Below are 17,891 nucleotides of genomic sequence, written 5' to 3'. Positions count from 1 at the left end.
TGTTTCGAGGACTGGCATGAATTATGTATTGCACTCAACTCTGAGTCTGCACACAGTCACACAAATCCAAGAGGTAAAACTAATAACTTAAGCAATGATGATGTTACTTTTCCATAGTAATTTACAATCTAGAACGATACACCACCAGATCATACGAGCTGACTGACTGACTGACTGACTGGCTGACTGAAGAAGCAGTGGCAGTTTATTCAGAGTTGGTCTCTTAGGCAGTAGGTGAGTTGGGATTCCTCTGCAGATGAAAAGGGGGATTGGATGTGATAAGGAGCCAAAGCCGGGGTGTAGGGAAGAGCAGTGGAGTGGAGAGCTAGATAGAACTTTTCACAGGGCGCAGCTCATCAGAGGAACCTTTCAAAGGGTTCCTGCCGCATCACAAGCCCTTTTACAGCTGAGCTCTCAGAAAGGCATCAATATTCCCTTAGGGCTGTCTGGTTACTGTCAATACCCCCAGAGTTAACTTCAGGAGAGCTCACCTCAAAGGGGCTACAACTGGCTTTGAAGAGAGTTTCTCTCCTCTTGACAGAACTGCAAAATAAATTGCACTCATCTGGCAATGTGGAAGAAAATGTACAGTGAACATAAGTGAAAGAAGGTTGTACTGATAGCTCAAACCTGTAATGTAAAACGACACTTTAAATCTACCTTTGATTTAGAAAGACTTATGTATATTGTGTGAAGAAATAAAGTGTTTAGCTGGAAATTAATATAGATAATTAGTTACAGTGAGAAGCAATTACATTTTTTTAAATATTTCTATTCTTCTGGAAGGGGTTTCAGTTTAAGCAGACACTGTCCTTGAACTTGTACATGCAGTTAATGACTGCAATAAAACTATGAGGCTTAACGAAAACACATAAATCCATGGAGAAATCCTCCAGTGTTCAACTAAATGATCTACTGTGTTGTTTAGTGTGGCCCGCTGTGATAACATCCTGTGAAGATTTAACCTCTGCTCCAGAAAAAAAAAAAAAAAGTCTCCAAGAAAACAGACACTGCTTTATAACCACAACAAAAACACACGCAATGACTGTTCAGTGGTCCACACAGCCAACCACTACAGTATGGCTTTCCACGTGCTTTGGGTCAGAAATCAGCTGCTACCACTAAACAGAGATAAAGAGGAGACAAGCACCTTACGGATCACGGTATCAGATCATTGTTATTAGTCGGAATCTTATTTGCTTCCACATTGACTTTGTGTGTTTAAATCCTGCTGTCCAAAGACGGGAGCATTACCAGATCCATCAACTTGCAATGATGACAGGAAAAAATTATGCTTTTTTAAAATTCTTCTCAAAAAGGGGTTGAGCCAATTTCTGATACTATGATCAAATAATAACGGCTGAAAGACAATTGCCTCGGAGCCCTCACTCATGTAACTTTTTATGATTCAGTTCAGTGACACACTTCTTTATCTGCGTTAATGTGAAGAGAGATAATCAACGATACACCTGACAGTATGCTTGTCAAAAATTAGAGCTCTATAATGACAATAAAAAAAAAAGATGAAAGAGGGAGAGAAAGAAACAAAGATAATCTAATGTAATTAATTAACTATTGTATTGCCTTGCTTTGTCCCTGTGTTGTGATTGTGACATCAGAGAAAGTATGCATCATGCTCATACTCATTTATACAATTTGCATCTAAGAGAGCAAAAGAGAAAATGTTAATGTGATGTTACTGATGTTTGGTTCAAGAGTGCATAGACAACAACCAGCAACCAACAGACCTGAGTCACACCTCAAGCTGACCTGCACCACACTGCCCTCTGTTTCTGCCAGCCTTTTTCCATCACAGCTAGATTTCTAATTTAAGGTTATTTTGAGATTTTGCTGAGATTTGGACTGATGAGTTAATGGCACGCTGTAACCTCTGAATTCATCTGTATTTAACAATGCAGCAAAAGAAAGGAAAACAAGGACATCATTGTCCAAAGCAATGTTTGGTCATCATTTATCAGAGACATCACCCAACTGTCAGACAAAAATCAAGTGAGAACAGTCAACTCTGCTCTCTGGTGGTGATTTGTAGACCTGCTCACTTGATCAATCAATAAATAATAAAATAGAAACTCAATCATCGGCAACCAAAATTTCCATCAAATAAAAATTAACTTAACTCATTTAAATACACACAACAGCCTACAAAAGGCCAATATCCCTATGGCCTCATTGCAGATATACCAATGAAAATTAAATTTAACACTGCAGTAATTCAATCTGAATTGCTGATGTCTATAGTGTATAGACAGTCATTCATTTATAGTATGTTGACCAGATCCATACAAATCATGCTGTTACAGGGCTCATACTACAGGAAAGCAGAGTGGATGTATATATTGTGTGGTTGTAAGGTTATAAGGAGGCATGCTTTTTCTTGAGTGCTCTTTCAATAGTTGCAAAAAGATCATCTTTGCACAAACGGTGCAACAGAAGTTTGTTTTCATGCCACTGTGGGACAGTAACATACAACAACCAGACGAGGTCACTGTGGAGATACCCAGGAGACTTTCAAAGTTGGATCACAGGGAGTCTCTAACCATCAGGGGGGAGAAAAGACTTGAAACCTCATTAACTGTGTCATCAATTTAACTCTAGCCACTTAAGATTGAGGTTCAAGTTTTCAATACCTGACCTCTGTCCCTGTATTGGCTGAAACAAGATGGATCCATTCAGGAAACATTCCTGCAGTAAATGCCCCTCCCTGACCATTTAGGGTGCCTGTAAACTATTAAGACCATAAAGCCTAGGTGCTGTTCAACACATGTCAGAGTGCTGTGTTTCATGGTTAAGCTCTGGGCTTAGCTGATCAAAGCTGCGGCACTCAACGCCACCAGGACTTTGCGGCTCATGCATCCGTCACACTCCTAATTAACTGAATGTTTCTCTGTTGTCCCCTGTGAAGTTTGCATGAAAAGAACAACCACTAAGTCTGAGCCGTCCAAACTGCGATAGATTATCCTATGTGTCAGGAAATGAAGCCAAGCCACAAAATGCTTTCGGAATCTGTGAAACCACTTCCTCTTAAAGGCATCTGTGAGGGATGGATGGGGAGGAGAACAAATGGATGTGTGGAAGAAGTCAATGATGGATGTATTGTATCAATAAACAGTATACAATAGAATGACATATGTTTACAACTTAACTAGTTGCTGACTAGCCTTCTACGCTGTAAAAACAATGTATTGTCAGTTTAAGAAGACGTTAAGGTAAATGTTGTGGTCACACAATATCACACAATGTTTTTGTCATCTCAACCAATGAAATAGATTTCAACTTACTTAATCGATCCAATTGAAATAAAGAATGAGTCAAAATGATGTACCTTATAATACAGTTGATCCAAATTTAAATATATAATAATGATGATGTTGTTGTTGTTGTTGTTGTTGTTGTTGTTGTAGTACAAAGTGGCTACATAGACAGAGAACTAGGAACAGAAAGGACATTTTTTTGGTCATTTTGAATGAATAAAAATGTATCTATATGTATAGACATGTAGTATGTAGAAACCTAAAAGAAAGGTTTAAAGAAATATTTTAGAACTTACATTTGGAGTAACAAGGTATAGCAATTATATCAATGATCTTATTGCAAATTCCATAAAAAGTTTGCAAGATTTTCAAGTGATGTATGCAATGGGACTTCTGGTTTAAAATAACACTTATGGGGATGTTTATCCCAAATGCCATCCTGCATCAGCTGATACACATGTTTTACTCTTTTTACGGTAAAATTGTGTTAGCAATAATATCAGCAGTCAGTGGCAAATAACATTAACTAATCTCTCTGTCTTATTTGGTTCTAACAGAAAATCTCCAATCTCTCCTTTTCCATATTGTAGATGTAGAGCATGCTCATTCGCTTCCTGGGCTCACTGAGAAAAGAAAATACAGCACCATGACCCATGTTGTTTTCATCGCAGAGCTGAGACATTTCCTGCAGTATGTGTTTATTAACTTGAGGTGTGAACTCTCCCCCGACGGGTTTTCACAGATACCTGTGAGGACAGTGGAGGAGACCATCCCCCAGCCGTCTCTCCCGTGGCTGTCTCCACGACATCCTATTTTGTCTGTCCATTTTTCCCCACTTTTCCATGCCTCAGAGCCCTTCAAGTGGGAATATACCTTTAATGAGTGTTCACCATCCCCTGTCTCGAGGGCCCTTTTCACCTTCACAAACCCACCGTCTTTTCTTTAGTTCATCTCCCTCTCTGGTCCCTCCCTTTATGTCTGTAAATGTACAGTACATTCCATCAGCGCTACCTTTTATAGGTTTCAAACAGTCATCACAAACTCTGTCTCACTTGAGGTAGCTGAATAGATTTAGAGTTTTAACTTGAGTGTCGTCTGAGGAAATTAAACTCAACTTGTCTATTTTAAACTGTATTTGTCTTTTGTTTTACCTGTTTTATGAACTGGGGACTTAGTGATGATGTATTCAGCCTTCCACAGAACATTTGCATAATGTACTGCGTCCCAATTTCAAGCCTGCAAGTCCAATAATACATTTTGAATAATGTGAGAGTTGTGGAAGAGGAAATAGGAAATCTGAGTTCAGATGTTAAGCAACAAAACCTCCATCCTAATATGTCAATAGAATAAGAATGTGGAAGTCCATTAGCAAGCTTTTTCAAAACATTACAAACCTGAACTTGAACAACCAAAGGACAATTTCTTAATAGAGATATGAACTTGTGCAACACAAAGTTTTCATTAGGCTTAAACCACACTTCCCCCTTCACAACAACTCATCTTTACACTAAACAGATCAAAGCTGTTACCACTGTAAACAAAGGCTACATAGCCCCACAGATGACTTCCACATGTGAGTGGAGCCACAATGACCACTTAAAGGATTTCTCTTCCCTTTGCCAAGTCTCCAAAATACAAAGACTCAGGTTGAAACAAGTTCAGCTACAAAGGCATCCCCCCCACTTTGAAGCACCCCACAGCTGCTGACAAGCATGTGACCAATGTGGTGGATGGAAGGCGTCTGGGAGGACTGACAATGAGATCCAGTGTAAACACACACCCATTACTAGTCGGTAAAGTATAAACACACAGTGCATTTGTAGAGACCTCGACATCAACACAAGGTGATCAAACACAAGGATAGAGAGACAAGAGCAGTTCCTTGTAACCGGTGTCAGTTCACAGACTAACTGTGAGGAATAAAATTAGGTTAGCTTTCATTACCACTTTGTGGCCCCATCTCCATTGTGACTGCTATTTCTCCAAGAATTACTCAAAATATCTTGACTTATCACATGGTGTTCTAAGTTGAAATCAGTGTTTTATGGGCAATGGTGAATTATCATCCCTAAAGTGCTGTCATTTGTTCAATGATCCTGTGAAAGCCCACAGAGACAAATGATGCTCCCCTTCTGAGACTAAAATATTGTACCCAAACAAGTTAAAGCGGCACATTTAGTCTTAATACTCATGGTAATGTTGGGGCCAAAAAATCAACTGCAATACAGGAAGTAAGATAAGGAATAATAAAGAAAAACTAAGTGTAAGTGGAAACATTACCTGGGGATCTCTTGCCAGTACGTAAAGGCATCATGTACGACTGTCTTGGCAGGAGAGGTGAGGATGGAAGCGACATGGACACTCCCTTTGTAAGGCTTAATCTGAAAACATCATCCGGTACGATAGGGTGGCCGCTGCCGGGCCCCATCTGTTGAGGGTTTCCCTCAGGTGGGAATCTCCTTTGGGCACTGTGGCTGTGGACATCGCCTGTGGGATAGAAGCACATGTTTGTTATGAAAAGCTCTGGCTTTAGCTTTACCTTTACCTGGCTTTATACCTTTTATATGAAGGTATAAATTAGCTTTCAGCAGCAAAAAAATCAATACATCTTTATTTGTATCGTGCCAGTTCATAATAAATGCTATCTCAAGACACTTTACAAAGTGCAGGTCTAAACTACCTTAATGATATTATTAACATAGACCGAACTTTAATCCACCATGATGCAGCACTAAGCATCATTTAGAAAAGTAGCAGCTGCGAGGAAAAACTTTCTTTTAACAGTCAGAAACCTCAAGCAGAACCAAACTCATGTTGACTAGCCATCTCCCCACAAAACTGTGTTGGGCTTGGAAAGTGATAGATGCAGATGCGGATACAGAAAGAAGGAGAAGGATAGAGACAAACAGAACAACAACAACAACAAAGAATGAAATATATTTATAGCTACATTGCCAGTAATACAGGTAAAAGTGTGAGATGTGTAGTAGTAGCAGTAACAATAAAGTATGATAATAGAGTGAACATTTCAATACTAACCTTAGCAACTATAATAGCAATGAAATGGGGAGGACTGATGGTGTTAATTAGAGCAGCAGAAGTCGAGCGGCTCTTAGATTCACATTTACGTTTATTATAATTCAATTAGAAGGCTATTTATGTAGAGTTTTCAGGGGAGTAGACAGGGAAGCTCTGTGGACTTTTTAACCTGTTTTCATTGAAGTGCTATTGTGTTAAGACATTATTAACTCTAAGAATTCTAGAAGAAAGTACTTGTGTGTGTTGTTTGAATAAAATGCACAATAATCTGCATTGTGAATGAGCACAATGTAACACAGGGCTCTTCAGGCTCTGCACCTTAAGTTCTTCAAAAGCAGAAATGTTCAAATAAATAAAACATAGAGCTTAAGAGTGTTGATAATGCCTGTTTGAATCTTTATAGAATGCAAGAACTTCGTGAATGTGATTCATGTATATTTTAACATCACTTTATTATCTTTTTTTGGTTTTACCTTACATATATAAAGACACTTCCACTATAAATGATGGCCTAAAAATAAAGGTGAGTACAGGTTATAAAGAGTTTGACAGTAAATCAACAAACTAAATCAGTCACAAGAGCCTCTGACTGGAGGTGTTTTCAGTTTTCAGTCACTATAGTTACTTACTTAGCCATACATCTTGTTTTTTTATGGACTGAATCTTATACAGTACAGAAGCCAGAACCAGCAATAACAGGATAAATTAAGATGACCAGGCTAACCTTGAAGGAGAACCAACTGAAACAATGTACAAAACCATTTTCTATTACTACCATCCAGAGTCTGATCACACAGAATGTAAAACCTCAGAGGAAACATTGGAATAGATTTTGCTGTAAAAAGCTGCCTGCTTTTGACAGGATGGAAAGTTTGAGTACACATTTATATCTTTTTTAAAACAGTTTTTGGGCAGCCAAGCAAAACTGGCTGACACGCTTTCCACCTATATTTTCACATAACAGTATAGAACTTGCTCCATCCAAGGGTATTCAAACGGATTTAATGTAACCAGGGGCGGGGTGGCCAACGGGAGCTTTTAGGGAGGGGCAACGAGCGACCCCTCCTAATTTGGACTGATCTTTGTTTGTTATTGATATCTGATTGGCTCATGCGGGCTCATCATGACCAAAGATAGAGTGTTTGCAGGCGTCTGAAGTTGTGAAACTTAGACGCTAAGCCTGCACAAGATGCAGCTAAATATGCTAAATTGATCGATGTTTTCCATGGTGGAGGTTCCAACGGTCCAATTATCTACATGATTGGTAAAGTGGCAAAAACTCATGTAGTCTCAAAACACTATAAACTTTACAGTTCATACTCAAACAGTGTTAGAACTCAGTCAGTTGTTAGTACAAGAAAACACTGGTCTTGAGTATTTAAACTTCATGGCTGCGTTAGCAAACAAAAGCAATGCTAATGTGAGGAGGTGATTAAATGTTTACAAATGGTGAATTTCATGAAATAATAGTTTCCACGGAAATAACTAAATATTTGGTATGAAGCACCAACTTAATATAGGCACAACTTAATATAAGGGCCTCTCCATGTCAAAGTCTCGGGTTGAATTTCTGTCCCAGCACATCCCTGAATGTAACCATGTTACACAGATAGGTGCCACAGGCTTGCAGAGAAACCAGCTTACACGGTAGGTATAAATCAGGATTTCAGCATAAACTAGAGTGGTCTCTAACTCAGATTCCCTGCTTCATTGGAACGAAGCTTGAAAATATATACTTTCTGTCATATCATGTACCACCCTTACATGGGATACTAACTCAGTGATACATATACTTCAGCTTGCCTAAGATGGTTTATCTAAGCTGTCAATACACTGCCCATACTGCTTCATCTTCTACTGCTCAATGTTGCATTATATTATCAGACCAGTCAGTACAGCTTTCACCTGAAGGCTCTATTTTTCTCAATAAGAGGAAGTTTACTGACATCATTCCTCACTCTAGACTTTGCTGAGCTTTGCGTTTACCAGCAGGGGTTGATTAAGAGTCTTATTGATGCCAAACAAGAACTCAGTTCATACTCTGTATACACATAATACACATTATCAGATGTGATCCAGTTTACAGACCGATGCCCTTAGGAATAAAAATGTCCTCACATTTGAGCAAACGTTTGCAAATTCTGGGGGAAAGGCATTCTGATAGTAACATTTTTGACCACCCACATCCTGCAGTATGGTTTTGCAATCAAAAATTTCATTCAAGGTTGTATTCCAGTTTCATGATGCAACTAAGCTCAAATAATTACAGTAACAGACGACTGTTGTTCATAAAATCAACTTCACAGAATGCAATGCCAAAAAAATGTCAGCGATAAGTCTCTTCAGGGACACAAACAGGGATGACTGCTGATCCTGGAAAACACAGGGACACATAATATGTATTTAAACCCGGGGTCATGGGCCACTGAGCGTTTCTCACACTGTATGTGCACATGAGAAGGACATCCAGTTAGCGGAGTAAACAAGGTTGTGTCACTGACCACTGAGGTAAGATAACATGTAATTCACTTAACCACACTGTCTAGATGTACCTTGATGATAATTATTTATGATAGAGTATCTCTCAACGAGCTCAATCAATACTCTACTCGCTGCAACCATGATTAACCACAACTTTCACAACAAGTGCCCCCAATTGCCTGGGCTCAAATATATCATAAGATTAATGATTAAGTACAAATGGTGGAACTTGAGGCAGAATGTGCTGATGTTGTTGTTATAAGAAGGCTGAAAGAGATAGCTGTAAGAATTACATTTCAACTTGTGGTGACATCACAAGTAAAGAAAGTAAGATCTAGAGTTGCTGCTTGTGCTCAGATTGCTTTACTTCTGAGTAGCTTGAGACATCAAGAGAAAAAATATATATCAGTGTCACTGCCTGATTCTTATCCAAAAATATGTCTTGAAGGTGAAAACCTCACCTGTGAGAAAACATTTCCATTGTACCCCTCAGGAGTACTTTTGCCTCTTTAGTTGCCATTTGTGCTAACAACCTCCCTGCCTGTCTATACTTGACTAAACTAACCGAGGAGATCTGCTTTTTATTATGCTTTCAAAAGTGACGGCAAGTTTTCTTTGCTTTTTCCCATGTTAAAACCAAACAATAAAACACAAAAACCTGTAAAGCTGGTAGCAATGGATTGTAATAATATTAATTTGTTCAGAAGTCTGCCGGCTATGTGAGCGAGAAACTTTCTCATAAGGTGTCACATTGCTCTTAACGCACTCATTTATACTTTCAAGATAGCTATATTTCACTTGATCTGCTGCCACACAGAAAATGGATATTCCCTACAGTATATTTTTTCTGTCTCAACTTTCAGATACTGTCATTTTTTGTTCTAACAGGCCCAACAGTCAGTTCACAAGACTTGGTTCAAGACTTGAAAATGACTTAACCTGGTGACTAGTTTGCTGGGTGAAATCCAAGCCCAAGATGGAAAAAATGGCTTTGCTTTACGGAGCACTCATCCTTCATGGAAAGACCATTCCAACCATGGAGCCGGCTAACTGCAAAGTAATCTGTCCTGTGGCATTAAAGTTGCCCACTCATCATTGCCACAAATTAAAATGTAAGAATTATCAACCTCAAGATAACATGTAATACCTTACTAATAACACAGGTCATACGTCAGCAGACCCAGCTAAATCAGAACTGCAGATGTGGTGAACCACAGTAATGACAATTAGCTTTTCAAGACCCTGCTGCACTGGAAGACATGCAGCAGATTATCCCTGACGCCTGTCTGCAGCCAGAGGTTTGCAGAAATCACTGAAGACTCAAATACAAGAGGCAGACTACTATATTAGCATCCTGGCTTGCTCCTCAGGGGAAATGAGTGTTGTTGGGCTGCCGGGTTAATCAGAAACAGAGACCCATTTTCTCCATGCCTCCGCCTCGCCGCAGGGGACATAAAAGCGGCTCTGTTTTTTAAAGGGCTCCTAAACAAAGAAGAATGCCAGAGACAGGAAGCAGAAAGGTTGCAATGACACCTCTGCATGCCTTCAGATGTGGAAAAACCTCTGGACTTGCTGTGTTCCTGACCTGAGTGGGAACTGCTCAATGCACATTGATACTGACACACAGGGGTCTACAGTGACCATTTAGAATTTTAGAATTTTGGTTAGACCAGAGGACCGGGGTTTTAGTGGTCATCATGATCCATGGCATCTAGCAGCTATGGCTCTGAGATTTTACAAGTTGTCCACTAATTGGAAGATCGAGGATTCAATCTCTAGTTCCTAATGCACTATTGCAGTGCCAGTGGGCATGATACTGAACTTGAAATTGCTCTATGGTAAGACTGAACAATATTGATAAAAACAGACATTGCAATATGCTTTCTTTCTGTGATATAAACTGTGATAAAAAAAAGGAAATTAAAACAGATAAATGCGGTCTAAATCCCCTCCTACTTTCATCACACACTGACTGGGTCCAGCCGACTGATACCAGCTCTGACACACACTGTGAGTCGAAGAAGGAAAGGTGGACAGAGAACAGGTTGAGCAACACTTTTCTTAATACATTTTACAAATAACTTCTTGCAATTGTGTTACTTATACATCATATACATATTCAACAATGTCCAAAGTTACATTTAGTATACATGACCAACCCCATGATTGTAACTTCTAATTAGGTGAAAGCATATCATCTTGAGCTGCCTGTGTTTCACACAACACTTAACAGTTCGTAAATGTGGCCACAACATTAACAAGCACCAGGAAAATTGCTGTGATAGCAGGAATAAACTAATTTAAAATTTGTAAGTGAGCATCTGCCTTGAGTGGCACACCAGTGTACTGTGTCTGTGATGGCAGCTACGTTGTCTGTACATACGTCGAACGTTGTAATTTGTGTGGGAAACAAAGATGTCATGCACAGTAGTCAGTTCTATGACAGCTGATGGTGACATCAGACAGACTTTTACTGTAGATTGGTGTTGAAAACAAGAAAACTGGCAGTTCGCATCAAACAAGACAAAAGTTGAAGCATTAAACTGTAACGGAGCCAGATGAGAACTTTAAAAAAGTGAATCAATGCATCTCTAACTATTTGTCTTGAATGAAGGCAAAAGAAAATGTCCAAAAATATCTTATATACACAGAATGAAGACCATATGTTGGGGTTTGAAGAGTCATCTTTAGTTTAAAGTTGTCTGAAATGCTACCTTTCTGCCTTGTAAAACTCGTTCAAAATTCTGGTGACTCAGCACTTAACCTGACAACTGAATCAATACACTTTAGGGCTTACATTCAATTGCGATTTTATTTACGTTCTGTTTTTGGACATGATAACTATAGCAGTTTGACACAGATGTCCCTAATAGGTTCAAAACCATACTTAACAGATTTTGACCAAACTGGTGGTGCCTAAAGCCTACATTGGTCACAAGCTGTAAAAGCTGCCAGCGGAGTGTTGGCTTACAGTCACATCAGGTTGTGGTCATGCAGGTTCAGCCATATTGCATGCTAAATAGATTATAACAAAGTTGTAATTTTGGTAGCTGGTTCTGAAAAGAAGAGGTGCCACATAAAAGTTTGCCGTCCGCGTGCCGGTGGATTGGCTGCAGTGTGTCATGGTGACTGCTCCGCCATCTGACCGACACTTTATAACGCAGAGGGACACAAGGACAGAACCGTGCCAGTGCTATTTCAGTTTCTTTCCGAAACCCTGTTTGGGGCAAGGCCTGCAATTTCAGCCCCTGCTGTGGTCAAGGAAATCAACCCTTTCTAATTATACAGTGGTGCCCCAAGATGATGTAAAAATGATTACAGTCCCTTGCCTGCTCTTTTCTCCTCATCAAAGAGAAGGGCCAGAGCCCACTGGGACATGCCCAACCCATAAAGATGGTTCAATATTATTTCAAGACATTGATTCAGAAAAGTAAACCTTAAAAGTACAAATCCATTATCTGAGCAGGTCAATGTGAAACGTTTATTCCAACCACTGTTCCATCTCACCGTTTCCAACATATGCAGTCATGTCATAAAGTTAGAAACTCTGTACTTCAATTTGAAACCACATGCAATATCTTACTTTCAATTATATTTTATATGATTCATTTTACTTCTCTGTCTTTATCCTTCTTCCTTATCACACTATGTAATGTATGGTTATCCTGCAGAGCCTATACTGTACTCCAGTTATGAGACAAAATGACCATCCTCATCAAATGAAGTCAACTACAATTCATTTCTTTTTCATGCCTGACCTTAACATCCCCCCCAGCATGCTAAATTACTAATAATGAATGTTAAATGCTTTGAAACATTGTTCATGGGTATACATCTGAATGGTGTCTTTCGCCTCTCAAGGAAAATCTGTGCAAAGGAATGTGATCCATCACTCCTTGTGAGGGAATGCATTCCTCCAAAGAAAAACACAGACCCTCTCCATTGTCTGATTGAGGCCTGAAATGTCCAGGAAAATTATCCAACTTCAAGGCATACTGTTTGGGTGCAGGCCAGAGCACAAAAACCACTAAAAGGTTATGTTTAAAAAAGCACAAGACACACAATACAGCAGCTATGACATAAATAGGACTGAGTGGCACCTGTGTTCTTTTTTATAAAGTTCTGCTTTCCATAGCATTCAGGAGTTAAACCTGTCTGCCTGGCACATAACTCTTAACTTAAAATTATAAACCTTTAATGCAAGTTGAGACTGATGTCCCAGGTTAATCTCTGTAAGTCAACATAGGGTGAACACTCCGTTTGTAGCTGAATTCAATACGATTCACTGTTAAAACATGTTAGAATCTGAAGTAAAGTCACTTTTCTGATGTAGTTTACTTCAGTAGAAAATGCTCCCTTGTTGCAACGCCGATAGCCTAGTGGTTATGTTGCGTGCCACGTGTGCAGAGGCTAGTCCTCGTCACAGCGACTGTGGGTTTGAATCCGTCCTCAGCACTTTGCAGCATGACACCCCCTACTCTCTCCTACTAACATTTCCTGTCTCTCCTCAGCTGTTCTATTCATTAAATGCAAAAAAGCCCCCGCCCCCCAAAAAAGCTCCCTTGTTTAAGTCAAAATTTCAGATGGGTCCGTCTCTCGGTCTCAGGAATCTGTTAAATTCAATATTTTAAACATAAACCTTAACTCTCTAAAATGGATTATGAACAGTTTACTAAGATTGAGAGGAGTTCAAATGAAGAAGGAAAGTGTCTGTACATTTACTTTAAAAAAAAAAAAAAAGGCTGGGTTCAAACAGTGCTCAGACCCAGCTATAGGTACCGTTTGGGTGATCGTAATGATGTGTTTCTGAGGTTAAGGGTGGGATATAAAAAAGACACTTTTCTCCTTTGATTTATCACATTAGCAAATATTTTCCCAATAAGTTCAGGGTTTTAATCACAGGCATCATATCTTAACCAAACAGCAGGATGTTTATTTTGCAAATGATTGTCCAACTTAGGGTATGCTTTAGGGTGCTGCTACCTATGATTGACAAGTCACTGCCTGCTGCTGACTACGAGAACAAAAATATGAATGCATTTCCACTCTCTATTTCAAATACGGTCACTTCTGTCTCAGAGAAACAGTGGTGCTTCTGGAAGTTTGTCTTTGACTGAGCTAATGCTAACCACTTCACTTACCACAAAGAATTATATTTACAGCGCAAACCATGTTGGCAAAAGCCAACTATAGCAATATGAGCCAGGTTACCATTCCCATTTCCCCCCTATACATATACTGTACACATACACAAACACACAAATGCTCCATCACATCCTGGCTAGTTAATTCTATGAAGCAGAGAACATGAGAAAGGGCTATAATTAATGCAGATTCTTTCAGTGGACACACAAAGCATGATGACCATAGGACAATCCACCAAAGGGGGGGAATTCTCCCGCTAGACTGAGTGCCAATGTGGGTTCCCTGTGTACTTCCGAGACCAGGGTGACAGTCACACAAAAGCTGTCATGGTTAACACACAGAAACCAACAGGGAGGAGAGAGCCAGACAACAAGGGCTACGACGTGGGGGAGGGGAGTCAGTACAAGCCATCTATGATGATTAAGAACAAATTAGATCCTTTATGTTACTAAGATGCTTGGTAAATGACTTAAGAAAATAAATAAGATTACACATTTTTGTTAGAGAAAGCCATACACGCAGTCTGTGAAGTCCATGGAGGCATCTGTGGTTTTCCCATAAGACCATTCTAATTTCAGACCTCTTTACTCAGTGGTAGTCATAGAAACAGTCATAATACAGTACACACCAGTATGACTCAAGACAGTAAAACACAGACTGATTTTAGTGATAAATAATAAAGCAAACTAAGCCTCTATGCTCTTTTGGAAGACATGTAAGTTTTTACTTGTAAAACTTGTGCATCGCTGCAATCTGGTGCAGAATTAAATAGATTGGAAATGAAAGGGAACCGATGTGGCATTTTTAGCAGCAGCAGCTCATTTTTTTCACATTTGGTCATTGTATGTTAAGTACATTTCTGTACATTAAGAATAATCACACACCTCCCTTTGGGCACATTTTTTACTATAAACTGTCATTTTTGTGTACAACAATCATATTTCATTAACTCTTAAAGTGTGCAGAGCTACTCTACTGGTTTCAAAGGATTACTCATCTATGCTGGTGGCCCCTGAGGAGAGAAAACAACTCTGACAGTTTCTTCAGTTTTAACTTGTCAGACACAGGAACAGTCCCTGCAGCTCTTAAACCATCAACTCCAATTCACATGCACTTGATAATGAGAACAAATTAGCTGCTTTATGCAAGGCTAAGATGCTGTAGGCAAAGCAAGACTGCAGAACGTTCTGAATCCTAAACACTAAAGACTCTGTCTGTCTCTCCCCTTTTTTCCCTCTGATGCTCTCTCTGCAGAGGCCTGAGCTCTGGAATGCCTTCCCCACTGGCCCCAGGGGAAGAGAGACTGACAGGGAGGGGCATTTGTGTGTATCTTGGGGAGTAGAAGTGAAGAGGAGGAGGAGGACGAGAAAGGGAGGGGGGGCAGAACTGGGCAGCCACCATGACATTTCCCATTCCTCTTCATAAATCGCTGATTGAAGAGGGTATGGGGAAAAAATGAGCCAGACAGCAGTATCTTTACCCTTTTTCATTTCAAGATTTGTGACAAGGATGCTATGGGAAGGTCCTAAAAAGGACTAACAGAGGAGAAACACATACAAGTTGAAAAGCCAATGGAAGCAGATTTGAATTAAACAAATCTCAATGAGGAAAGAAAAATGTCATTCAATTGCTAATAAACTGTTGTATCTATGAAAAATCAAAAAAGAATCACACATCCCTAAGAGAGTACTGGATCCAAAAAAGGAAGCAAACAAGATTCACACACCAAGGAGCTCCCATAAGTCTTGTATCTAGCAAATTTTTAAGAATCTTGAAAAACACACCATACTAGTCTATGATTGCGTCGTACATGGACTTAAAAACTACAGTATATGGAGGGTAAGATCTTGCAAGGTAACTATGTGTGTCTTCACCCCATCAGTCAATCTCAAGGTTGCTGGTCAGTGCAGTAATCTCCAAGTAAAACCACTTTCTACCACTGAAATGCAGCATTGAAAACAGAGGAGTATGGGGAGGTTAAACTTAAAATGATAAATGGTACATTTTTGTAATGCTCAGTACAAAATAGTTGCACTTGCTTATTTTAAAGTCAGAACCTAGAATTATGTCAAAAATAAAACCAATTATTTTTTAGGAATATTACCCTGCTAAAAATGTCCTGTCATAATTTTCAGTTTGCATATTTTAGACAAAGACAATAGGGCATGTAATACAAATGCAAATGCTTGACCATCCATGAAAGTCTAAATTTATTTTCAAGGGCTTGACCTTGTTTCATCAGAGCGTTGGAATACATTAGGCAAGATCCCCCGTTGACAGTCCTAGCTTGAGAGTTATTGATATTCATACGAGCGAGTATTGTGTGTGAGGTCCCAGTGTGAATGTCTCTCCACAGGCCTCCTCAGGAAGAGATTGAAGGAAAGATGGGTACACTGTCAGCTCCCACACTAAGGGGAAATAAATGCTCTCACATCTGATCCACTCTCATCTCGGCTGTCAAAAGCAGTCACTAAGGTAGTGGTACCTGCCAATGTTTTTTACATTCTATACATACCTGAGTACTACAAATACTGAGCCATTTTAAAGAAGAAATTATATAACAATCCATCTTTTGTGACTGGTTCCTGTTTCTTAAGACTGTTCTCATGTTCCTGTCTGGTAGTACCTCTCAATGTTCAAGTCTTGAATTTTTAATACAAATTTTAGATCTTTTTTATGTTAAGCTAGATAAGGGAACAGTTCTAAAGTGGAAACTATAAAACATCTCACATGGGTTTTACATGGGGTTAATTACATCAATGTCCTCTACAATTCATGGAAACAGCTGGTACAGGTGGATGATGGATGGCCAAGCCCACTTGTCTATATAACAATCAATCATTTTAACACTAGGAACATAGCTCTGGGCCAGTGGGCTTTAAACATGAGGAGTCACAATGATGTCTGATGAGAAGTGGACAAGAGTCTTCAACTGTCCCAAATTCTCTGATTTCTCTCTGTAAATTTCAAGTCCCCCTGCCAATTCCTGACCTTAATGCTTTAACATGGATAAAGCAGATCTCAGAAAAGAGAGGATTCTATTTCTCTGTAGAAGTGCAATGTGTTCTGGAGCGTTAGGTTGCCATGGAGACTTGGATGGACAACAGATTTGGATTGCTATTAGCACAGGTCATTAGGCAGAGTTTCTTCTGGGGCCAGGTGAGGTCATGAGAACACCACTAACCCCTGGATAACAGCCTGTTCAGTAACGTTAAATGGACGAGGATGTGGAACAAAAGCTGCTCATCCAATCCTTCCATACAACCTAATCCCAAAAGCAAACACGGACGAAGGGAGAGTTTGCAGCTTTGAACCATCTTTAAAATCTTTGGACATTCTGAGCTAAGCCTCAATCGCTTTCTCCTCATTTGATTTGTGCTTAGAAGGTTGATCGGTTGTCATTCTTTAACTAAAAGCACTGACAATCTGATTATCGTTATCTTCATTCTTAATAATGGGGAAAAGAGTTAACATATGGCACCAAAAACCCTCTGACATCATGCAAGACAAATTCTATAATGCTCTTGTTACTTACTTTAGCTATTAGAATTGTTCAATAACAGAGCTTTCAAATATAAAGTATATTTAAAAGCCACCTCTAAAATAAGAGCGATGTAAAGATGAGAAGGGAGTACTCTAGGCAAACTGCTGCCTTTTGCAATAAGCACTAACCCCTCTTCCTTTGAGGCTCAGCACAAAGGAACCAAGGTCATTAGTTCAGCCTGTCTCAAACCCTCCTGAGCTAAGGATGGCAAGACATTCATCTGAAAGCACAATCACAAAAAAAGTCTCTGTGTTCAGAAATGCAGAACAGGGCAGGGCAGAGCAAAGTAGGATAGAAGGGAGAGAGAAAGGGGCCCTCAAGCCCAAGACTGAGCAGAGCTCTCAACAGATTCCCACACAGACTTTTCTGGGAGTCACACAGTGTGACAGCATGGGTTAGGTCTGCATAGA

At 39.6% G+C, this 17,891-nt stretch overlaps 1 protein-coding gene across 2 annotated transcripts in view; it reads right to left on the bottom strand.

Moving 5' to 3' along the window:
• Nucleotides 1–17,891, bottom strand: part of tanc1b (tetratricopeptide repeat, ankyrin repeat and coiled-coil containing 1b) — a 99,611-nt gene that overhangs the window by 59,946 nt on the left and 21,774 nt on the right. For both annotated transcript variants that reach the window (XM_061054350.1, XM_061054351.1), the window contains exon 3: nt 5,553–5,759. In XM_061054350.1, coding sequence (XP_060910333.1) covers nt 5,553–5,759 — 207 coding nt within the window. The remainder of the gene's footprint in view (nt 1–5,552; nt 5,760–17,891) is intronic.

This window comes from Labrus mixtus, chromosome 13, assembly GCF_963584025.1.
Source record: "Labrus mixtus chromosome 13, fLabMix1.1, whole genome shotgun sequence".
In the NCBI taxonomy this organism is placed as follows: domain Eukaryota; kingdom Metazoa; phylum Chordata; class Actinopteri; order Labriformes; family Labridae; genus Labrus; species Labrus mixtus.
Note: the sequence above shows the minus strand (reverse complement) of the source record. Positions and strands in the feature narration are given on the sequence as shown.